This window comes from Cornus florida, unplaced genomic scaffold (assembly GCF_030987335.1).
Source record: "Cornus florida cultivar Cherokee Brave unplaced genomic scaffold, ASM3098733v1 CherokeeBrave_3.0.0_Hap2_Chr02, whole genome shotgun sequence".
Classification (NCBI taxonomy): Eukaryota; Viridiplantae; Streptophyta; class Magnoliopsida; order Cornales; family Cornaceae; genus Cornus; species Cornus florida.
The window spans coordinates 50,076,809-50,103,644 of NW_026775572.1; the positions used below are offsets into that span (position 1 = coordinate 50,076,809).

General features: G+C 32.9%; 1 protein-coding gene across 1 annotated transcript; it reads left to right on the top strand.

Annotated features, from left to right (window-relative positions):
* Window positions 1–19,907: 19,907 nt before the first annotated feature.
* Window positions 19,908–23,991, top strand: LOC132294942 (cyclin-D1-1-like). Its single transcript, XM_059792991.1, has 6 exons — window positions 19,908–20,340; window positions 20,892–20,978; window positions 22,127–22,225; window positions 22,336–22,537; window positions 22,663–22,793; window positions 22,886–23,991. The coding sequence occupies exons 1-6, from the start codon at window positions 20,098–20,100 to the stop codon at window positions 23,099–23,101; spliced, it is 978 nt and encodes a 325-aa protein (XP_059648974.1). The 5' UTR covers window positions 19,908–20,097; the 3' UTR covers window positions 23,102–23,991.
* Window positions 23,992–26,836: the final 2,845 nt, after the last annotated feature.

Genomic DNA, 26,836 nt, shown 5'->3' on the forward strand with positions numbered 1-26,836 from the left:
GGGCAGCACTGCTCTCTCTGTATGATGTTGAGTACAGTATATATATTTTTTCAAATTTTGGTGCCTTTACAGAACAAATCTATAAAAACAATGCAATATAATGGACTTAATAGATGAGGAAGTTGAAATGATGAAGAAGCCAGGGTTATAACGATAATCTATAATGAAAATAAGGATAATAACTATTTTTCTCGACGAAAAATAAAAAAAGGGGAGAAATTTCAAAACCAAACCTAATCGCCAAATAATCTCTTATAAGGGGGAGGTCGGTCTATACAAAATGTACGACTTTAAAATTACATATAAAAATCTTATACGCAAGTGATTGATAATAATTTACTGATCAGAGTGTACTCGGTCAATACAACGTTGATAATAGTCTCCTTTACTACTTCTCTTGGCAGCAATTCTAATGTCCATTTTATTAAAAGGATATGAATATATTTCACACATGGTATTTTGCTTTTTCAGCTGCACCATCATTATGTGTTGGATGTCATCTCTCCAAGTTGTATTTATGTGTGGTTTCCATTCAGAGGGACATGCCCAACGACTTATTGCTCCTCACTATGGTCATAGTTCAACTTTGTGGTACATAAAATTTGTATATCTTGGTGTTAAATACAATTAGGTCGGAAAAATTCAACTCATGTTGCAAATATTTATATCCAAGTGACTCGGGTTGAAGAATTCTTATAATATAAAATGAAGACGGTTCATTTTATAGCATCTTCTCATTCTTTTTTTCTCACTCTACTTGCACGTCTCTCTTTAAAACTCGATCATCGTTGCGTCTTTTAGGAATGACAACAGAGCGGAGTTGGGACAAATTTGGCTAAATCCTACTCTGCTTCGAAAAAATTTATCATACCAACTCTGTTCTTATTCCGAAAAGAAAAAATCTGCTGCTAATGTGAAAGAAAATAATAGAAATTACAATTGGTAAAATTCTATTCCGAATCGAAAAAATGTACTGCTCGTGTGAAAGAAAATAATAGGAATTTCAGTGTCTGCATAGAGATGTATATACTCTTGGGTTATGAATAGCTGGCACTAACTAACAAGTCCTGTTCAAATTGAATGCAATACAGGTCCATTGAAAATTCAAATGTACAATAAATAGATTTGTTCTACTAAACTTTTTTTCCTCGAACCCAAACAGACATGTGATGTGTAATAAATTGACCTGACATTTGTGTCATTAGTAGGAGGTTGTTAGAGCTTACTCTTGACAATGACAATGTACATTACATATATGATACATCCACACTTTCTTGAGAATACACATACTATGTATACACTACGTTTTTTTTTTTTTTTTTATTAATAATAATTATTATTTTATTTTATTTTTTGTGAATAGATAGGTATAACTTTCATAAATACAAAACACAGACATGCCTACGGCTGTGCCTACGGGCAAAGCTAAAGGCACTAAAAGCAAACCAAAAAACCACTCACAAGTCATACACCCTGAGTGGATGGGACACAATACCTTTCCGAGCTATTAAAATTCATTTTCTATTTTTTACTTATCACTATCAAGAGATTAAATATGCTAATTTTTTTTTTTTTTTTTTGAATATTAGCAGAGCATCCAGCTCCATGGACGAGTGTACAGAGTCCCCCTCTTTCTAGTAGTTTAATGAGGTGGAACAAAAAGTTTCGAACCCTCAAAAAAAGAAAAAAAAAATTAACATAACTTTCTCCATTGTATTATTGATTACATCTAATTTAAGATTGTATAGCATTGTTAGTATACATGATGAAATAATTTTGGACGAAATTATTACTAAAAAAGAAAAAAAGAAACTATTGGAAGACATGGTTTGAGAGATCCATTCTGATATTCTCCCACTCTTGAGATTGCATTTATTTGCTTCAAATTGGTGGAGATTGTAGGAAAGGCACCACCAACCTCTTTGAATTGCCCCTTGGTTTTGGAATCTTCTTCTCAAAATTGTTGGTAAATAATTTTTTGGTCTTTCCTAATATAGAAAAAGGTCAAAGTGAAAGTAATGTGAAAGACAACCCCTCTTCATCCATGCTTCTTTTCCCACAGTGAAAAATGTGGATGGAAGAATCTTCCCTATTATTTTTATTTTTATTTTTATTTATTTATTTATTTGGTTCTTTTCATTTTTATCCTTTGGGAAAAGCCATTTATCAAATATGAAGAGTAAACAATGAAATTATGCAATGCCACTTTCTTTCATTCTTCTCACTCAACCAACTATACAAAAAATAAAGACTCATACATTTTCTTAATTATATCTCTTTTATCTAGAGGTGCAATTTGAACGTATCAATTCAAACTCAATTTGAGAACAACCAAATTTTTTCTCAATGTGAACAATTAATTTTGTGATTAGGGTTGAGCTTGAGTTAAAAAACATTCAATCTAAACTTAATTAGAATTGGGCTTATGTTGAGATATTCGAGACTGAGCCCAAATTGAACCTGAACCTGATTTTCAATTTTAATTTTTAATACTTCTTCCGTCTCAAAATAGGTACCGAACTTCTCATTTTTATCCATCCTAAAATATTGTCTCATTTGAAAAGTCAATGTAGTATTTACAATATTATCAATTTAACATTTTTGCATTGAATTTATAGTAAATCACATCAATGTGGACACTAAAGACAAATTTGATAATTCATTCACTAATAATACAACAAAAAAATAATAAAAATCATCATCTTAAAAGTTAAGACTTCCAAAGAGAATAATTAAAATGGGACAGAGGGAGTATTATATATATATATATACACATATATATTGTAAATTTTGATTCCCTTCCCTTTTCCATTTCATTTTGTTTAAATTTTAATTCATTGTATATTAATATTTTGGAGAATTAATTTTCAGAGAATTTGTTTGTAATCTTTTAGAAATTTACATTATGTTTTAAAATTATTTATATATACTTGGAAGTAAACAAACCCAATATAAATCGATTTTTAGTCTGCTTTCTTTCATCTAAGCTGAACCTTAATAATTGTATTGTTGTAAAAAAAATCAGTTAAATTTAACTGGATTATGTAACGGCCCTCAATTTATTCAGACACAATATTGTCCGTTTTTTACTCCCTCAAATCCCTAGACTATAAACTTTTCATGATGTCACCCATCCTGATACAATTACGAAGTTCTAATGGTTTCACGGTTATTACAGCTTTAAAACACCTAAGTTTTTCGCTCTTTGTTCTTTCTTCTTTTTGGTAAGTCTCATTTTTCTACTTCACAAATGCACCATGAAAAATACAGAAATATCACTAATAAATCCTACTTAAAGAAAAAAAAAATTCTAATAGTTTAGATAGTAGACTTAACTCTTTAAAAGTGAAAATATAACATTGACAAAAAAAATTCAATTGCTAAGAAAATATAAAAGATGTTTGAATAGGTACATATATAAGAAATTTAAATCCAAAATTCGCTTTAATTGTAAAAAGGTTAGAAATGAAAATTTTAAGTGAAACAAGATTTTAAAAATTTAATGATCAAGTCTGATACAAGCATGACCTCATTCAGTATTGTTTTTAAAGCATCATAATGTGGCACCCCATTGGATTGGGTAGTAATTGTATCATTGAAAAAATATTTGAACATCATTGTATATGTCACACACAACCCTTCTCATAAAAACATTGTCATTTTCTCATGGCATCAACAATCAACATGGTAGGCCTTTGTTTTTCTTTTAAATCTTTAGTAGCCGCCACCCACTGGCCATTAGGTAGCAACAGGACCCTTCCAAATACGTTCCTCCACCACCAATATTGGGTCTTCTTCAACAAACAGGTATTTTAAAATTTTAATTTGATAATTCATTAACAAATCGTAATAAATAATTTTAGATTGAAAATTTAATTCGATAATTAAATAACGATTTATTTTATAATTTATTAACTAAACAAATTGAATATGAATTTTAGTTAATTCGATTCAAAATTCGATAATTCAATAACGATTTATTTTATAATTTATTAACTAAACAAATTGAATATGAATTTTAGTTAATTCGATTCAAAATTATACAGAGTATTCTATATAATATATATTTACATATTATAAAAACATTATTATTATTATTTTCTCCGCCTCTTCTTTCCTCACTCTATTTTTTATTACTCCTGAATGTTTATTCATCAACAAAGAGTAAATGATTTTTTTTTGTTCCTTATTATTTTATATTTTATTCATCTTTGTCTTCTATCATTTTTTTCTAATCATTATTTTTTATTCTTTTTGACATTAATTTTTTTTTTTTTTTTTTTTTTAAATTACACCCTTATCGGATCAGATTATCATATCGAATATAAAATTTTGTACATAGATTTATTCACAAAATATCTGTCAAATTATCGAATCGGGTCGAATAAAAAGCTTATTGAATTCAAATTGAATCAAGCCAAATCCAATTCATTTACAAATCTAAAGATAAGTGGCAAAACATAACTCGTTATTCATTACTTTGACAAGAGATTCACAAGTTCACTTTATATTTATGAAATTTTGAAATTAAGGTAAAAGAGTATGGACTAAACTACAGTCTCTAATGACATGTTTGTATGAGATAGCAGAGTCAATTACACTTTTTTTTTTTTTTTAATTTTTATTTTTAGCAATTGTGAGAATTGAAATTGTTAAAGTAAAAGAGTACATTAGCCAATTAAATAGTAGTATATATTTGTATATATACATGCACGTATATTGTGACAGGTCAATCATCAGAAATAACTAATCAGTGCAATCATGGTGGGGAAATAGGGGTTTTTGGAAAAGACATGCCATGCTTTGTTGGTTTTGTCATTACTCCTTTAATTTAATTTGTCTAATGTAATCTTGTTTCTTAGTGACCAATCATGTTCCATGAGAATCAAGAAAAATATTAAATATTAAATTGATGGCTAATTTGGAGGATTTGGTCTTCCTTTGGTGGAAGAGAATGGGAAGAAAGGAAAGGAAGAAGAAACAGTGAAGGATAGAAACCAGGGACAACATTAAAAAAATAAAAATAAAAAAATGCTTTGGCTCTTCGTGAGTAATATAATTATATGTTTGGCTAATTTCGTTAGTCAAAATAAGCTCGATCGAGTTATAAGTTTTTTAGTTCAATTTTAAGATTTTAGATCGGAAGCGGAATTGAAGTTTGATTGTGAATGATAACTTGATATACTTCGAGTTGGTGAAAACTACACTTTAGAAAGGTAAGTTTGAAGGTGATGACACTTGCATGATTTGCATGTTTTCGAAAATTGAGCGAAACTAAATTTTTTTCTAAGTGTGAAACTTCCGTTCAAGTCTGGCCAACTCGAACCGGTTCAAGTTCTACCGATGTTTTTGGTAACTCTGTTTCCTAATCTATTTTGACTTCCTATTTTGCATAGACTTTTAGTTTAATGATCATGCAGGAATTTGACTTATTTTCTAAGTACAATTATAGTTTCTAAAGTTTATAAAAATATTTTTTTTCTTACTTAGGGTTTCACGGCTTTTTGCATCAAAATTCTGATTTTATTTACAAAGCATATTTTGTGAGATTTTTTTAAGAGTATATACACTACACACACACACACGAGTAAATTATGGTATTGTTCTTAACCTGATCGAAGTTCAAGCTATTGAAGATTGCATCTATATATATCAGAGAAAACATATTGTATTCCTTCGACATCAATTTTAGATTTGAAGAAGAATATTTTCCGATCAAACTTTGAAGGGGTCAAGGCACCAACAGAGTGTTGTTGATCTACTAACAATCCTTTTACAGGGTTGAAGGCGTAAGTCTGAAGTCGAGAGTTGTTGGACGGAAGGTCGCAAAGCCAGGGGCGTTCAGCGAGTTGGGTCTGGTAGAGTGAAGGGGTGTGAGCCTAAATCAAAATTCGGTGTATTTTGCTTCATACATAGTAGATCGATTGTTTTATGCTCGGAATAGCGCAAAAAGCCTCGAGGTTTTCCAATTGGTTTCCTCACTAAAATCTGGTGTTACTCCAACTTTACTTGCTTATTATTTTACTGTGTGATTGTTAATTAACCGGAAAATTTACTTGAGTTAATTTGAGTAAAGAAGCATGTGATTAAATCCCTCTAAAATGGTTTTTAAAACTTAACTTTCCACATTCTATTCCGTTACACTACTCACAATTGGTATCAGAGCCAACCTCTACATATTGAGTTGATCCTTGTGGAAATTTATTTTTTAAAAATATTGTCTTTGATTTCAAAAATCTTTCATCATGTCTTATATTTTGAAAGATGGAGGTTCTAATCAACGTGATCATTTATTTGAAGGCGATAATTACTCTTTCTGGAAAACTAAGATGAGAGCTTATCTGCAAAATCAAGAAGGAAAAGTCTGGGTTATTGTTGAGACAGTCTATAAGTCTCCAACTGCCACTAAAGAAAAAGATGGTAAAACAATCACAGTTTTAAATGATATTTTTTCTTATACTACTCTTGAAAGTGAACGAAATGATGCTAATGGAAGAGTTTTGTATGCAATTCTCAATTCTGTTGTTTCATATGAATATGCTAGAATTTCTGATTGCAAAACTGCTAAAAATGCTTGGAAAATTTTGCAGGTTACTCATGAAAGAACGTCAAAAGTAAAGTTGTCCAAAATCTAGATACTTTCTCATAAGTTTGTGATGAAAGAAGGTAAAACTTTTACTGAGTTTTATTCTAATCTTCTTGAAATTATTTATGAACTTCGTCACTTAGGCAAGAGAGTCAGTGATAAGAAAATTTGTAAGAAAATCTTGAGGTCTTTACCTAACAGATTTCATATTAGGGTAGAAACTATCACTGAACACTGAAATTTGTCTATTGCTAAGGTAGATGAGGTTGTGGGTTCTCTTAAAAATTTTGAGATGCATAATTGTGTTCAAAATTAAAAAGAAAACAATTTAGCTTTGAAATCAACTCAGGTTGAAAATAGTCATGATGATAATTTTGCTAAAGAAATTGCACTTATAACTGATAGTTCAAGCAGTCTCTACAAAAACAAAAGAACAAGAATAACAATGGGGCCAAGTTTCGTAATTTTGACAAAGGTTTATCATTTAGAATGAATGAAAAGAAAGAAGAAGAATCAAAATTGTTGACCCTAAAAACGGCTGGCTAGAGCCGATCTTAAATTGATGAGTTGCGGGCGTGCCAGAACCAAATATACAGTTCAATTGTGAATTGTCAACTTATAGTCTCTTAGGGAATGTTGACTTCAGGCGATTATAGGAGATAGAGAACAAATAAACTCCTAAATGAGTTCAATATTGCCTTAGTTAAAAGGACTTTCTGTAAACAAATTATAGTAACGTAACAAGGGAATAGAAATGGGGAGATAATGGATATAACAAGAAAAGGAAAGAATGAGGAGAGAAGAAGAGAGAGAGAGAAAGAGAGAGATACTGAGAGATTGAGATAGAAAGATAGAGATAAACAAGAAATAGCAAGGATGCTATTCTTAGAAAGGCTTGAAGAAACAAACAAATAATAATAAGAATTCTGAGGGTGCTGGACCTCTAATATAGCATGCCTCTTTGTTTATTTATAGAAATTATTAGAAACAAACTCCTACTAATAAGTATTGTAATTACAATAAAACTCTACTTCATCACTAAATACTAAATTTAAATCCAAACTAAAGTTCCTAGATTAATTCTTAACTAAAATCTAGTAAACATATAAATCTTATCCAACATAAAGTTCAAAAACATTTAAAAAATAATCCATCTGATCAGTGACGCCCTTGTGTATAGCTTTGTTCTCATGTGAAATATGTCACGTCATTGCCCTTTCTCTTGTAATCCATATCCATGTATAACACCATGAAGATAAACAATTGGCATTTATCACTTTCGTTCCTATCTATCTGTTACTTCAACTTTATCCAAACCAATTCCATCTGTAATGTTGTAGATAATATTCCATGCAACAACTCAATCTTCTTCTAACTGCATCATTATTATCCAACCGTAGCCCAAGTCTATTGTTCAGCCCATGTAGAGTAAAATGTCTTGCAGCCCAAACTTATTACCACATCTCTTCAACCCAGTATCTTCTTATGGCCCAAACCTCTGCCATATCACTGTTCATCAGGCCCAATTATAGTCCAAGCCCAATTCCAAAATGGGTGTCAACAAAAATAGACGGAGCTTACTTGTTAGAATTGTGGTGGTAAGGGTGGTCATACCTCAACTGTGTGTGTTAGTCCTAAAAAAGAGTCGAAGATAGGAATAAAGTAAAAGTTATGAAAGTTTCAGTTTTCGATAATGTTTTTCCTAGTGATAATGAATCTTGATTGCAATGATTTTTCTTTTGTTGCTTTTTTTATTTATTTATTTATAAAGGTCCTCATGTGATTACCTTGTTTGATTCAGATATTTCTGACGATGAACCTGAAGAGTCTTATGGTGAATAGGTTCAAGAGGATGAAATTAATGAAAAATATCTTCAAAAGATGTTTGCTGAAACTGTCGAAGTAAAATTAACTATCAAGAAATTGACAAAAGAACTTCAACAAGTTGAAACAGAAAGAGATGAACTGAAAAACACAAGTTGAAGAGAGCCATCTGAGAATTGTCGAAAGAAATTCAGTTATCTCTGACCTCAAAGGAAAGGTAAAGTTCATTGAAAGTGAGGTAAGTAACACTAACTCTGTCAAAGATTCTCTTGTTTCTAGGGTTGAATTAAAGAAATTACAAGATAAATTGATTATTTTTACATCTGGACTTGTTAAATTGAATAAGATGATTAATATTGTTAAATATGTGAACGATAAAACTTGTTTAGGATTCATTAAAGGCTTATCTAATAATCTTGGTAAAACAGTCTTTATGAAACCTGTTCATCAGAATGTGCCTAATGTTTATCCTAAATTCGTTGATTCATTCATGCTAATATGTCTTATGTGCCTAATGTGTTGCATTGTACTTTTTGTGGTAGGACAGGACATAACCAGTATTATTGTTTTAGGAAGAAAAAGAATTTTTTTTTTATTTTTTTTTATGGTTTTCATTCTCGTGGGTCTTATGCTAAGAATATGGTGCATGCTAAGAAAAGTAGGAATTTTGATTCACCCAAAAATTCTAAAGGTAAGGATTTTCATGAAAAAAGTTCAAAACTGAAAAAAAATTTAAAAGCTGAATGTGAAAACTATCTGGATCAAGAAGGAAAAATTAGTCAATTATGTGCTCGTTGATGATATGAAACTAGTTTTCAGTAGGCCATTGGGTGTAAAACCCCTCAAGTAGGTCCTAGGAAGTTTGTGTGATCATAGAATGTGGTTATTAATGAAGATCATGTTGCCATTGGATCACTTATTGTAGTCTAGGGTTTGTTTGTGTTTTTTTTAGAAAGTAATGATCATATTTTTCTTGATGACATATGTGAAAATTCATTATATTGAATTTATGATCTATTTTTAAATGCAATTTGGGACAGATGATAATTTGACAAAATAGATACTTGGGATGTAATCTATACAATGAAATACAATTTGCTATACTTATTTGATTTTTAGAAACGAATCTCTCAAGTTCATAATCTCCATGTGCATTAGTTCGTTTATGAGGAAATTGATTGAAAATTATTGGAATGTTGACTAGGTTATATTGTTCATAAAAGTTATAAATGTTATTTTAAAAAAAAAAAAAAATAGAACAAGAAAGAAAAAAATGTTTGAGCATGAAAAAAATAAAAAAATAAAAAAATATTGCTGAATATATTTACTAAGGAAAATGCTACCTATTGAGTTTGGGTCGAAAGCTCCTATTAGACTTTGAAGTGGAGTTATTTGAGTAGAAAGAAAGGTGAAGATAGGTCAAAATGGGGAATTACCGTCTACTCTTTAGAGTGAAAGCCAGCTTACTTAAAAAAATTTGCTAAAAAACAATCTTATTGTGATGCTTTCGATCCATATGATTTAGACAATGAGCCAGTGAAATTTCATTGAAATTTGAGGAAATTGGATTGCACGCGCACACACATGAAATTGTTAGATGAATTTATAATTTTTTCTTAAAAATTGCAAGTTGAATTTCATGTTACAATTGCCTTCTGAGAGTTGACGTTATTGAAAATTCTGTGGTGTCATGCATTTGTGTTCATGAATATTCGTAAATTTTTTGAAATTTTTGGATCATGTGTGGACTTGAATTATATGGAAATTATTCTCTCAGATATATATATATATATACTTTTTTAAAAAAAAGAAAATTTTCAAAAATCCAAAAAGAATTTAATTTTTAGGTTCCTTTTTTTTTTTTTTTTTCCTTGGATGTCCCATGCATGTAAATATCAATATGGTCATATTGGGATAATTTGAACAAAGGTTTTCAAATGTTTCAAGTCTAGAGGACTTGAACCGATTTAGCATCACTTGAATTGGTTCAAGTGCTTAAGTTGCATTTTGTGATTTTGCAACTGGACGACTTGAACCGGCTCAAGTCCCCCCTGAACTGGTTCAAGTTGCCGCATTAGGCCACTTAAGTCATGTCACATGCGCGTGTTTCGGTCATTTTAACCCTCCTTTGCCCCGCGTTGCTGCTTCCATTCTCTACCTCACTTGCATCCATCATTATATTACATCCTTCATGCATCAATTTTTGAGGTAATCATCGTTGTTTTCAGCACTTTATCCTAAAAACTACTATTATTTTGAATTCGAACATATATTTTTTGTTATGTATATAATTATATATGTGTGTGTGTGTGTGAAAATTTATTGTAAATTGTAAAATTTAGGATAAAGTACAACAATGTCCCCTAAGGTTTGCCAAAAGGACACTCAGATGAAAGTTACTTATTTTTGAGACAATGACACCCCTTGAAGATTGAAAAGTGGACAAAGGCACCCCTTGAAGCCAACTTGTATGAATTAGACTATATATATATATATATACATCCCAGATGAAGAATATAGAACATATATCTATATTCTTCATCCGGATATATACATCCTTAAAACAGATTAATAAATTCGATGAAAGTACCTATGCGTGAATTAATAACAAATTTTTTGGTAAAAAAAAAAAAACCCTCTACCACAATTTCTCAAAATAGCAAAATTGATAACCCATAATTTCTCAAAATAACAAAATTGCATATTTCTTTTATTGTAATAAATTTTCAATTTCTTACAAAAAGAAGAAAGTTTGACTAATCTATAAGAGTATCTATGGGTGCTACTTATGTCTGTCAATGTTGTTCAATTTTGTATAAAAAAAATTGTGAGAGATTATGAATGGGTTATCCAACCTCTGAATGATGTCTTTCAAAAGATAATTGATGCTACTGGGTGTAACTTCGGTGCGTAGCCCACACTGCATTCACTATTTTAGTTATTTAGTTATTCTCCATTCTATTTTTATGGTACTAACAAAATTGATAACCCCCATTTGTTAAAAAAAAATAATAATTTGATTATGCCACAATTTCTCAAAATAACAAAATTTTAGTAAAAAAAAAAAAAAAGAACAAGAACAAAGAAAACCCCATATTAGTAAAGAAATCAGGAACAAAATTTTCTTGTAAAGACCCTATATTTAGAAAACTGCATAAAGAAAACCCCATATTTTCTTTACAATATTTTTGTAAAGAAAATCCCATTTTAGTAAAGAAAACAGGAACAAAATTTTGGTTAAAAAAAAAAAAAAAACCAGTTCTGATATTTTGCAATTCAAGGGTTGTTAATCTGGCACCAAGTGGCGTTAATTTGTGGCCCTAAAATTTTAGTGGCAATTGCGTCATTTTGACAGGTTTGAAATTTTGCAACAAATTTGAATTTAATATTAAGGGGCAATTTTGTCTTTTCATTTGAGTGTCCTTACGACAAATCTCATGGGGTGTTGCTGTACTCTACCCTAAAGTTTAAAAATATATATATATATATATATATATATATACATATATATATATAATGAATAAGGTATCTTTAATTTAAATTATATATATATATATATATATATATATAATGAATAAGGTATCTTTAATTTAAATTTTTAATTATATATTTAATGAGAAATGATAACTATATTAAATTTTAATTGGGAATAATTTTTTCTTCTTTATAATTATAAAAAGAACTGAGGTTTTTATTTTATTCTCCATTAATCTGGCTGTAGACACCCCATTTTTAAAATTCGAGCGCGACACTAACAATTGTGAGAACCATTTAAAAATTAGAAATTAAAGTTCTAATATATGAGTTTCTTTTACTGGTAAAATAGAGATAAATATATATATATATATATTTATTTATCTCTATTTTACCAGTAAAAGAAACACATATATTAGAACTTTAATTTCTAATTTTTAAATGGCATTAAGTCCTACGAAATGTATAACTCTTAACTCAGATAGAGATAATACACTGCTAGGGAAAATATAAAGAGATAATTTTTTAATAATTTTTTTTTAAAGGTGAAAAAAATCCTTAAAAAGTGGATTAAATGTGCACCTAACACTCTTATATTATAATGTTGCGTTTGGTGTGTATGAATGGAATGGAATGGAATGCCCATTCTAACCATTCTTTTGTTCGGTATGCAATTTAAAGTGGGAATGACCATTCCATTAGAATGAAAAATCATTTTATAATTAAACCTATGGAATGACCATTCCATTTCCAAGTGAATTTTTTTTTTTTTAAATCAACTTCCTAAAAATACCCTAATGTTACAAGTTCAAAAATCACCCTTATCTTCCACCACAACCACCTCTCCCTTTCACACTACCACCACCACCACCACCCCGACTTCCACCACTACCACCGCCGCCGCCGCCACTACCATCGCCACAACCACCACCGCCTTTCACCACCGTCACAACCACCACCACCTTTTACCACCGTTACCGCCTTCTACTGCCACCACCTTTAATCACCACCGCTTTTCACCACCACCGCCGCCACCTCCTTCCACCACCACCGCCTTCTACCACCGTCACCGCAACCACCACCACCTTCCACCATAAACCACAGTCACCTCCATTTGCTTCCACCACCACCACTACATTACTACCACTGTCTTCCACTAACACCATTGTTGCCTTCCTCCATTGCCACCACCGCTGCTTTCCAACAACACCACCTATACTACTACCGCTTTCCACCTACAACACTATCGTCACCACCATCCACCGCCGCTACTGCCACTATTTATTTTTTAAAAATTATAAAATAATTTCATTTTATTAATTTAATTTATTTGTTACTAAGAGAGATATTTTGAAAAACTCAATTTGAAATTTATTCCATTCTAAATTATAAATTGGTCCAATCAAAGTTATTATCATTTCATTCCTATACATTTCATATTTATAATCAAACAATAGAATGAGAATAGTCATTTCATTCCATTCTGATTCTCATTCCATTCCCACATGCATATTCATATACACCTAATGTAATATAAGGTTATTATTATCATTTTTTATTATTTTTTTTATTATTAACTTACACACCCCCTTGAAAATTTTTGAAAGAGTAAAAGGGTAAAACATATATTACAACATTACTTTGCGTTAGATTTCTGTTTAAAGAGTATTTTTTCACAATGTTAAATATATATATATATATAACTTTTTTTAAATAAAAATAATAATAATAATAATATGCAAAGTACACATTACGAATGTTTTATGCACGTTCACCCATTTCCATCACTTATAAATCAAACAAAACTTACATGGTCATGCAATGCATTCACTCAATCAAAAAAGGGAAAGGAAGAATATGAATTTTCTTAACTCTCCTCCGATCACCGTGGATTATCTAATAGTTTACCTGCGATTATTACTAATATAAACTCTGGCGGCTATGCACTTGTACTATTTGATTTGTCTTCTAATCATATCAAATGTTATAAAAGACCATAAAAAAATAAAAAAATAAAAAAATAAAAAAAACAACAACGTACATGAAAAATTGAAAATGGTAAAAGAAATGAAGCAACATATTTAAAAGACTTTCTTATGTATCGATAAATCTATTCATCGCTGATGTGGTCCAATAACAAGTGCACAAATAGACTGTAATTACAAAATCAAGAAAGTGATAGAATAAGGAAATCGAAGAGGGTGACTAAATTTATTCCAAAAAAAAATTATTATTCTTATTTATCACTTTCCTAATTTTGTAATTACAGATTATGTGTGCATTTGTGATTGGACCACATCAGCTATTAGTAGGGATGACCTGCTCACTAGTGATTAGGCAAGTATTGTCCTTTAAATAAAACCAACAAATTGACGTTTTCCATTAACTTACAAATTCATATTATATATTATTTTCTCAAGCGGAACGATATTCACACAATTTTTATTTTATTATTTTTTATTTTTAAGGTAACTAAGGTCACCATTCACACACATTTCACCTATGAAGCACAGACACGAATACGAAATACGGGTATGACACGACACGACACGACACGACAAATTTTATAAAAAAATAGGATATAGACATGGCGAGGATATACCTATATATATATATATATATATATATATTCAAAATTCACAATACCATAAATCTAACCTCCTCAAAAAAATACTGCAATAAAAGAAATACTTCAATTAATTAAGAACAAAACAAAGTTATAAACAACTTTACAGTTTACATTTTACACACATTCACAAATATAATTGTTTTATTTTTCTCTGTTTTTCTTGCTACGGTCTAAAAGTTTATTTAATTTTAGTACTGAGATGAATGAATCAAATAAAAAAATAAACATAATGAAATCATAAAATTTAATAACAGTCGAAGTTCAGAATCTAGACAAAAGAGTCAAAAGAGTTAAGCTTCTAAAATTACGTTAGGTATCCCATTTTTTTTAAAAAAATTACAAAATATACCCCGCTGTATCCGATACATGTCCTCCGCGTGTCCCCCGTGTGTCCTAGCTGTGTCCATCCCGCATCCAATAAAAAATAATTTCCTCACAGAAGTCTCGGACACGTATCCGAGCCTTAGACATGCATGTCCATTTTGGACACATGTCCGACAATGGTACAGGACCCCTGGGAGGGGTGTCCGTACTTCATAGTATTTCATAAATTATCCACTACCAAACACAGACTTACCTGTAATGTGAAGACCAAGTCTTCTTTTTCCTTTTTCGATTTTCCATCATTTATTTATTTATTTGTTTATTTTATTTAATTATTTGATTTATTCTTTTTCCGCATTGCCTTAGGGTTTTGTTGTACCCGAGGTAGGCTTCGGTGTTCGGAACTGATTTCCGGTTTCACGTGCATTACATTATATTGTCTTTTATTGCCCGTGTATGTCTTAATTTCATTATAAAGCATGCTCGTTTATTTTTAATTTCCAGGCGTATGGATGCATGGTTTCTTCGAAAACATCTTTATTTTTCGGGGTGCTTTATATAATTATATTTTTGAGATATTTTGCCTTAGGGACTGTTGTGCAATTATTCTTTGAGATATTTTGTGGAGGGACTAAGTTACAATTTGGGAAAAAGAGAGACAAGTGGCACTCTCCCATTGGCCCATTCGTTGACTTACCATTGGATACACTTGGAAGCCTAGATTGGTGACAAGTGTAAGGCTTGGATTAAGCCTAGTGAGGAGGCCTAGATTGGTGACAAGTGGAGGGTAGATGTGTGTATGTGTGAGAGAGAGAGAGATAGTGTTGGTGTGGTGTGTTTGGCTATCAAAGGGGTTTTGAGTTAGTGGAAAAGGGTGTGAAGTTGTCTTCCCTACAAAGCCACCATTGTTGAGACCTTGAAACCTTAGCCACCATTTTTAGATTTTGAACCCCTTCCCTTGGGAATTTGGTCTTTCACCTTAAAGATCAAATCTTCCTCTTTTCCTTCTTAAGAACACCTTTTTACAGTTTCTCCTTTTGCCTTCGTTTGCCTCGGATTCTAAAGGGACAATCCTCTAGTAAGGTATTTTGAGAAATTCTAAAACCCTAGCCTCCAATTATGAAATTTGACCCCTTTCCCTTGAGAATTTGGTCTTCCACCTTGAAGATCAAATCTCCCTCTCTTTTTTCTCTAGAACGCCTTTTCACAGTTTTTCAATTTGATTTCGTTTGCCTTGGATTCTAAAGGTTCAATCCTCTAGTGAGGTAAGGAATGTCATATGTTTATACCCTTAATGTTTTATATGTTCTTGGAGTTGGTATACATTGTTTACATGTTATTTTTGAATTTTAGGGTTTTATATAGATGTATATAACATGAAATTAACTTATGGATTTGTTTTATGTATGGCTTATACTTGATCTTTAACTTGTGTTAACATAGTTTCATTTAGTGATATTTTGAAATCTAGAGATTTTAAATTGTGTTGTTATAGAAATTCTGTATGATTATTGTCATTAATCTAATTGTGTATTTGAGGTTGTTTTGATGTTTAAATCATGGATTTAAAACTTGTTGCACACTCACATGAATGGATTTCAAATGTTAACTTCATTGTTATAGCTTAGTGGAAATTCACATTGTAATCTTGTTATAGAAATTGCCATTTTTAGCTTAAGGACTTAGGGCATGACTTGTGTGTTTTCTTATTTAGTTGTGCATGAAAAGTGGAAAAGTGCATTGTATACTTGGTATATTTATGGTATAGTTTATTGATTTTGGAAACTTGGTGCGTTATTGTTGAAATGGCTAGAACAAGGTTTTAGTGCGGAGGGTACGAGTTCCTCCCAAATTAAGTGCACTAGGGTAGTTCCCGGCTAGGGATGGCAATTTGACCCGCCCTTGTGGTTACCCGCCCCGCCCCATTTTTGGCGATTTTAGGAGACCGTTTTGCTTATATGGGCGGGGATGGTTTCATGTAATAAAAACCCGCGCGGGTTTGATGCGGGGTTCAGGGGAGGTCGCCCCGCACTGCCCCGCCCCGTTTAGATAAGTAAATTACTTAAGTACCCTTATTTCAATAGTATATATATTTACCATTATACATTAAGTATCCTATATAATAATATTAAAGTAACAAATGAATTTGATTAAAAAGAAAGTTGCAATGGTGAAGAATTGAAGATGAGGAAAAAAAAAAAAAAATCTATTTCAACAATAAATAAATTATGGTCTTAAACGGGGCGGAGCGGGTACCCGCAGGGATAAAAATGTTAAATGATTACGGAGATGGGGTAGAAAGTTCCCCCGTTTTTGCGGTTTTGGATGGAGACGGGGGTAGGGTTTTTAAACGGTTGCAGGGGCGGTAGAGGTACACCTGCCCAAACCCACCCCTGTTGCCATCCCTATTCCTGGCGGGTTAGTAACCAAAAATAGCTATCATGCATTTGGTTTTATCCAGCGTGATGTCTAAGTATATCCACATTGTTTGATTTTGCAATTTGTTTCAAGTTGATAATACTAAATTGTTGTAACTTCTTGTTGGCTTTGTTGGTTCCGATTTCGTTTAATTGTGATACCTATTGCGGATTATGTTTATATAGTTTCAAAGCTAGCTTTAGGATGTTCCCTTAAATCTAGATTGAACTTAGATGTTAGGTGGCATGATCCATGTGTATCCGTTTATATTAACTTGCAAAATCGTTAAAACTTTAGGTTATACGCATGTGCATTATCCTACGAGTAACTTGTTTACTCACCCTAGTTGATTTGGGCCTTTTTCAGGAAATGAGACATTGTTTTTGGATGCTCACCATCTTTAGCTTGGCTTGGTTGCATTTGGATAGCTTTTGTGTATAATTGACATGCAAGTGTTAGCATATTTTTGGTTTATCTTTTGTTGTTGTAAAGTATAACTTGTTAAGAAGCTTGTCATGCTTTCTTTTGGTGGTGTAACATAAACTCAAGTAACTTATTTTGACTTTACTTCAACATATATGTAATGAGGTTAAGGACCAATCTCTTTTGAGGAATAGAATGTATGTTTAATTTCAGCCAATTTTTGATTTTACGACTTATTTAAACATAAGGTGGTTTTGGGCATTTTAGGTTGTATATTATTTTTGATTCGGACCATGGTTGGTTAGAAAACTCATTTTTGGTAGGGGTTTCTTCACAAACATTTTTCAAAAAAATCTATTTTTAATTCGAAAAACAGGCATTTTCGAAAACTTCACAGTCGCAGCTAGCCCCATCACGATCGTTCGCAAATTATGCGATCGGTCATGGGGCACCTTTTTGGTAACTTTTCATCATTTGTAAACTTTGCGATCGGTCGCAAAGGTTGCGATCGATCACACTGGGCACTTCTTCTTTTTAAAATTCGAAATTTGGCTACTGCCTATCAATCGTAGACTTCTGCGATCGGTCGCACCATCTGCGATCGATCGCAACTATACATTTCTTTATTATTTTTTTCAAAACTTCGGAAGTTCATAACTTCTTCGTCCTAACTCCAAATCAAGTGATTTTTGAGTATAAATTTATTAGTTTTTTTATTGTCTATCCAATGGTATACACGGTAGCATCCATTTCTGTTTGAAATAACTATTTTAATCTTCTTGGTTCACTTTGTACATTTTAAAAACCTAAATCTCTCTAGTCTCGTGGCTTCTTAGGCTGTCACTTTGGCATCTTAGAGATGATATCCATCTCTAAAAACCCCTTCACTTTTATTTCGCTTCCGCATTTGGGATTCGTTATCGAATTTGTTTTCGAAATACTCGTTGGCGCACTGAGTTCTTTAAAATTCGGGCCGTCACATGTAATCAAGTGGGAGTAATTGCTTCCACTGATTTATTTCTTTATTTATTTGTTGTTATTTTATACCTATAATTTCTTTTTCTTTTTAAAAAATTCCCATACAAATTTTAATTTACCTCCACTGAAATTATAGAATAATATCACTATTGCCCCTACAACATAGGCCATCCCCTTACATAATTTTCTGAGCCCATCCTATCCACTACTATGCTCGGACTTTGGTGTCTCCTTTGAAGGTGAGGAGGTTATATATCATTCAACTAATCTCACCTTAAGTACTCCACTTTTTCTTTAGTTGCATTTCAACTTACTTTAAAATAATAATAATAATGATAATAATAATAATATAATTCTCTTAAAGACATTAATAATCCACAATTAGTTGTATAAGTATTCTTACACTACTTTTTAATAAATTAAAAAAAAATCATTTCATTTACAAAAAATTCAAGTGATTATATCCCCTTTGCGTATTTAAAACATTCTTGTGAGAGAGTATAACCCACTTCGGAGGTTTGGGCTTGACTGAATTCTTTTAAGTTCAAATCAAAAGTTTTTTACTTTGGGTTTGGGTCCTATCAACTAAATAAGACCTGCACATTCAACTAATTTTTGTTCGATTTCAATTTTTAATCACTAATATCATCTTAAAAAAACCACTCATTTTTTTCTTTCTCGGTAAATTGGGGACTCCAATAGGTACACTCATTAGAAAAACTTAAACATTCTACTTATTGGGTGTAACAAGTGGGAGCTTGTCTTATATCGGATTTAGATAAAAAAGTGAAGGAATATATATAAGTTGGGTGTTAGTCTCACCTAATAACTTAATATTTTGGGTCAGATCGCAAAATACCCATCCGTTACGGTTGATATCAGAGTCAGACCAGTTCTTAATCCGATGTCATACCAAACACCCGATCCGGAGAGCATCCACGTGTCCAACCCAAGTAGGCTCGGTCGCCTGAGCCGAAACGATGACGTTACGAGTTTGGATACAAGAGAATATAATAAGGAAGAACTTGTTTCACATCGTATTCGCAAGAAAAATTGAATGAGTATACACAGGTGCTTTAGGATCCGGTTTGAACTAAATCATTGGTTAATGGCAAATTAAAATAATTTTTTTTATACATTTATATATAAATATATTTTTAGGAAATTACATATATTTTTTCTTTTGCTTTTCGAGATAATACAATCACACCTAGAAACAAAACAAAAACCATTATTTAATCACATTCAACAGTCATGTCATATTTATATCCCAAGAAACGCATACAAACTTCATACCACTCTAACCTAACCAAGAACTTCTCGCCTAGACACAGACATTCCGGCGTATTTTCCGACGACTTCCCGGCGAGATTCCACGGCGTTCACCGACACGTACAACGGTAGAGATGAGAACAGTGTGAAGAACAATCGGCTGATCGTCATGTCAGTCTCTTGCTCCGACTACTTCCCCGACCTACTCTGCTGCGAGGACTCCGAGATCTTGTCCGGCGACCCGTCGGAATGCTCGTCGGACATAGAATCTCCGGCGAACATCGAAGAATCAATCGCCGGACTTGTAGAAGATGAGAGGAACTTCGTGCCTGGATTCGACTATATCGAGAGGTTCCTATCTCAATCCCTGGATGCCTCCGCTCGTGAAGACTGCGTTGCATGGATTCTCAAGGTACCATTACCAATACTCTGTTCTCATCATCTTCTTCAATTTCAATACTCCCCGCTAACGTGCGCAGGGACGATAACGCTGACGCCACCGGACAGTGTCTGAAGTATGGCAGTTCATGCTGCTAGGTGCGCCGGTGGCTGACTCAGCCTAAACAGTGAACGGTGCGCATTTTAGCACGACCGGATTGTGCCCCGAGTTCGCAGTTGATGCTGCTACCGTGCGCCGGTGGCTAACCTCACCGTGTTGTGTGGGGGAGATGCTTAGGTGCGCCGGTGGCTAACTCCACCTGAACGGTGTGCAGTGCGCATTTTAGCATCCACCGGCTGGGCTAACTTACGCCCGGGTGCCTGTGGCGTGCCACAATCCGATTCTAAGTCGGCGCATTTCGGCTTTATTCAGGTGGTGCTAACTTGTAAGGGTGGTGATATTTACGGACTGATATGAACCGTTGGATCATTGGTTATGGATTAGATCTATCTTATTTATATATGTGTGTAGATGAGTCCAGCTAAAATTACATTAGAGTTGACATTGAGTTTTATGTTTTGAAGGTACAAGCTTACTATGGTTTCCAGCCATTAACGGCGTATCTCTCCGTCAATTACTTGGACCGATTCCTTTACTCTCACCGTTTGCCAGTGAGCTTCCACAAGTTAACGAAATCATCAAACTGTTTATTATTATTTTTTTCTCTCTTATTTCATTTATTTTATTTTATTTTATTTTTTGTGATTATGATTATATGATTGATTATGTACCTAAATAACGATTTAATGTGGCCTGTCTAATCCAAGAAAAAACTGTAATAGGGGTAGTGTGGGAAAAAATTTAGAACACTCGGGATGCTCCAATGGTTGGGAAGTTTCGAATAAGATCCTTTCTCAACCATTAGATGTGTGATAGTGAAATTTTTCTGATGAATGATTTAACGCTGATATTTTAAAATTTCTTGTCCTTGCAGCCATTGGATTCAATTCACTACCCAACAAAGTGAGAACAATTAGTTATGTACTTTGTCTGTGTAAAGAGTAAACACTAGACAATAAACTATGTTGTCACTACTTTTATCAAAAAGTTTTTGGTAAGCTTTGTCTGGACACTTAAAAATACCTCATGAATACACTGTGTACTACATTAACTTTATTCATTATTTTTCATCTCCAACTTGAAAAAAATATTAACTATACGAATTTCATCACTTATACGTGCGACATGAATTTTTACTAACTAATATTTTAATAATAAAAAAATAATTACACATCATTGGTTGGTGCCCCTAATTACCACCAAATACTAGTCTCCTAGAATTTGAGTGTCATTAAAAAATTGTCAGTTCAAACATTTTTACTGACTTTATTGTAAGGTTGCTAATTGTTGCCTCCATTAACTAATGTGTTGAGTCACTCAAAAGACATACTAATGCACTTTGGACTAATAATAATGGAATCAACATTAATAATATATATTATATATCTACCACATTGTCCATTTCTAAGCCACACACACACACACATATATATATATACTAGTGTAAAACTATAGCTAATCAGTCACATTGTAATGGCCATTATTATAATGAAAATAAAATGTTATTTTTATTTTTTAATTAAAGCATGCTTATTATACATAGCTTTGGATTGGGTATTTTTTCTTCTTATATACTATATTAATATATTCACAAGAATTAAAAATTCTTTTTTTTTCTCTATGCTATTGTTTTTTGTTGTTGGTGTTATTATGTGAAATTCTATTTGACTACATATACATATATTATTATTTATTTCAGCAAACGAATGGGTGGCCATTGCAACTACTCTCAGTTGCTTGCTTGTCATTAGCTGCTAAAATGGAGGAACCTCTGGTTCCAAATCTTTTGGACCTTCAGGTGACTTTTATATTTTCATGGCATTGTACTTATAACACCGATTAACACTCTCAAATTCAACATCATTAATATATATATATATATACACTATCGGATTATGCTTGGTATAGGTTGAAGGTGCAAAATACATTTTCGAACCAAGAACAATCCGTAGAATGGAGTTTCTTGTACTCGGTGTTCTTGATTGGAGGCTACGATCCGTCACACCATTCAGCTTCATCAGTTTCTTCGCATACAAGCTAGATTCAACAGGAACCTATACCGGGTATCTTATATCAAGGGCCACCGAGATTATTCTGTCTAATATCCGAGGTAATTAAACTAAAGTATAGAATTGAGTAGAGATACTTGTGCACGTACGCGTATATACATGTACATTTGTTATATATATACTGTGTTCATTAATTCAGCTAATATTTTGAACATTATTATAACAGAGGCTAGTCTTCTCGAGTACTGGCCGTCGTGCATAGCAGCTGCAACTATACTTTGTGCAGCTAGTGATATCCCAAATATCTCTCTTTTTAATCCTGCAAATGCTGAATCATGGTGTGATGGACTTAGCAAAGTAAGGATATGCGTGATTATGATTAATATCTTTTTTTAATTCGGGCATATATATATATATATATATATTAAAAAATATATTGAATTTTGCAGGAGAAGATTGTCAGTTGCTACCGGCTAATGCAAGACTTTGGTGTTGACAATAGGGGAAGGAAATGCTCAAAAGTCTTGCCGCGAGTCCGGGTCATGACCCGGGTGAGAATCGGGTCAGGTGACTCATCATCCTCATCCTCCTCCTCATCTTACAAGAGGAGAAAATTAAATAACAGCTTGTGGGTAGTTGATGATGACAAAGGAAGCTCTGATTAAGGAAAAAGAAAATATGGTGGTCCTAAGTTACCAGGAATCCTCAGTATTTTTGGAGGGTTTGGAGGGAAATTGACATGAGTGATGTAGATTACTTAGTATATCTATATATATATATATATATATATTGTATGTATGAGAGTTTGGGGGAGTTTGGAGATTTATTAATTTTTTTTTTGGTAGGCATGCCATTCATTGATGGCTTTGCAGATTCCCAAGGAGGGGGATTTGGTACATATAATTTTGTGGGAGGAGAGAGAGAGAGAGAGAGGGGGGAAGAGAGAGAAAGAGATGAAAATTGTTTAATAGCGGTGGAGTGATGGAGTGTGAAGAAGTGGGGGGTGATTGAATTCAAGGGCAGCATTGATTATTGAATGAAAGGGAAGGAGATGGGTGGGACCCAGAGGTAGGTGGGACCCATGGCACAGGAGGCCCAGAGGAGAAAATCAATGGGGTTGGCAAAAATAAAGGATTGAACTTTGAAGTTTGTAGCAATTTGAGCTGTTCATGTGGGTTATAAGTCAAGCTTCTCATCTATATGTATATAGGCCACCATCATTTCTTCAACTTTGGAGAAAAAACAAAAAGAAGAGGGAAGAGAAAATTTAATAAAGATGGCGCTCTCAATAATAGAGTAGTACTTCTTGATGAGTGGTATGTGTGTGTGTTTTACACACGTGTGCATGTGTGATTTTTCTTTTTCTTTTTTTTGGAGGGAAATGCCTCTTCTAACTTTGAGTGGTCTTCAAGCGTGTAATTGATTACACTTGTTGATTCATTTTTTATTGGCCTAATTTTGGCCTGACCATACATTAAAGGTCTTTGGGGCCTTATGGCGTGTTGTATTTGGATCCATCGATATGATTTATATATTTCTCATCTCTCTATCTCTATCTCTATCTCTATCTCTATCTCTATATAACATATACATTTCTTCGATCTCTATGTGCCATGCACGTGAATGACAACAAAGACTTCGTAGGCTTCCCATTTGTTTTTATTTACCGCGTAAAAGAACTTTTTAAGAACAAAGGGTGGAATTTTGTGAGCCTCAAAGGGCCAGGTTGGTCCCTCAGCCTAAAAACAAAAAAGATTGGTTAATTCAGTGATACGACTGCTCAGTCCCTAGCCACTAGCCATTGCCTTGTTGTGACTTGAATCGTTTCGGATCCGGATCTCTTCCTGTGTTGAGGAGATTCAGTGCCCCCGTGTAGTCTATTTTTATACATAACGGGAAGCACGTTGCACGGAATCTCAACGCAAATCTGTGTTGAGCTTAGCATTTATGCATTAAAATAACATCGTTTTAATGTACATGACAAGCACAGTCGAATTCTCTCTATGCAAGAATATATATATATATATATATATATATATATATATATATATAAATGATGGGAATATGATGGGAAAGCCAAGGCATTAAAGCAACTTTTATATACGGTATTCGATTCTAAAAAGAAGGTCTATGGATGAAGTTGTCACTTAGTCCGAGACTTCCGACATAGGTATACTGTCTGAGCAAATAATAACATAGCAAAATGGCCCTCTGGTGTTATAAAAGATAACAATATCACATCCATGTGTGACATGTGTGCTCAGTGATGGAAATTATTTTATGATTGCATTTCGAAATTTGCAATGCTGTTTTATGGACCACACCATAGAAAAAAACAAAAAAAATGCAACGAATTGTGGTCAGTACATTTTTCTCTACTTCTTCTTGGACCTGTATATATACCATTTTGATACTAATTCAATGCTGCAACAAGAGGTCATGGAAGATGTTATAAAGACTCCAATTATTTGAAAATGGACCACTTGAGTGTTGAGTGATAGCTTGTTCAAACAATGCGGATTCCACTATGTGTGTGTGTGTGTGTATATATATTATGAGTCTAATGCTATTGCAGTGACCAGCTTATTAATCAATGAGATCTGGCGTTTCCTAATTTCACTTGGATCAGTGGGACCAAAAGATTTTGGATGATCGATCACCAATCAGAACCACCATTGTCTCCACTAAGTAGGTCACACTACTATATACAGCAAAAGAAAATTGGGGTTTGTTTGGTGATCAATAATATGATTAAATTACAGCAACTAGACCTCCCCCATGAACAAGATCAGACAAAGGTTTTGGATTAATTAGAAACCCCAAGAGGACAAACCACAAGACAAGCCATGGAAGCAAGGGCGAATCCAGGAATTGTCAATGAAGGGGTTAGTATTGAACATAAATTTAATAACACAATTTCATAAGCAAATTTGCTTGTCTATAAATGCTTTAATGCCCGTGTATTGTAAATTAATGGGACCCTCGAGGTTTATATACAAAATCAATGTCCGCGGTTATTCATGTCATGTCTTATATGGACCCAGTCCACGTTTGTGCAGATATTTTTTGCTTTACAAACTATCCTATTTGGCAACTTCTTTCCGCGGACATAGTCCAAACTTTACTCGATCTATCTGGAGGGAGTGCCTTACATGAGTTTAGTGAATTAGTCGAGGCAAAGCCCCGTACAACCCGGTTATCGAAACAAAATATATACATATTAGTTCTTACCATTATCTTTCATTGAATGTGCCTCTTGTATGCATGATTCATAGATATTCTATGCTTTGCAAACTATTCTATTTGACAATTTCTTCCAAACTTTACTCGACCCGTCTGGAGGGCGCCTTATATGAGTCACGTAAATAAATCGAGACAAAACCCTAAATAACTTAATTAACAAAAAATATATATTAATTAGGGTAAAACTCCAGACATCCTGATTATCAATCAAAATATATATTAGTTCCTCCCATTATCTTTCATTGAATGTGCGTCTTGCATGCTATGATAAATGGGTAGATGGAAATAATTCACTTATAATAACAGAAAGGAGAAGTTGTAACATTAATCATCAACTCTTTTTTAAATCTCAAAGAATATACCCTGAAACCAATCAATGAACAAAAGGTGTAAACTAAAACAACAAAGAGGGTCCCAAAAGGCTCTTATGAAATGCATGGACCCAATCAAGCTTATCAGACCGATCATGCTCACACATTCTCTATCTCTCTTTATTCTCTCATAAAAACCTAAATGCCCTTTAAAGTGAGGAATCCAAAGTGTAAGCCCTAAAGCCAAAAAATACATACTTTCTCTCTCCCAATAGTAAGGTAAGAGTTTGGGGGTTGTAGGGAGCAAACTGTAGGTCTTTGCCCAACCCTTTTTCTAGGAGGATTCAAACTTTAGGGTGGCCATGAAAAAAAAAAAATTTAAAGAGAGAGGACCCTTAAAATTTCAGCTTTTGAATCTCATCGCCATGCTCGTGGGGTTACCGGGAAAAGTCCGGTGGCCCCCTGGACTAAAGGGGCTCAAAAAAAGCTAGAATAATTCTGAGTTTAATGGATATGGTATTGTGATTTTATGCTGAATGCAAGACAGCACCATTCTCAAGTCCATGGGGCACTCAATTGTCCCAGTCCCATGTTAAAATTCAGAATATATGAAAAAAAGATAAAGTGGAAGTTCTGAAAAGAAAATCTTGTTTGTTCATTTATACCATCTTACACGTGGGAAATTTTATTTTTGTCTCTTCATTATATCATAGATATTTTTATATTAGCGTTGTTTTTTTTTTTTTTTTTTTTTTTTTGAGCTTGGATGGACATACATTATGTATAAAAAATTCATGCATTAACATTTTTATTGATCATTAAATTAATTGTCATGGTTATATATTT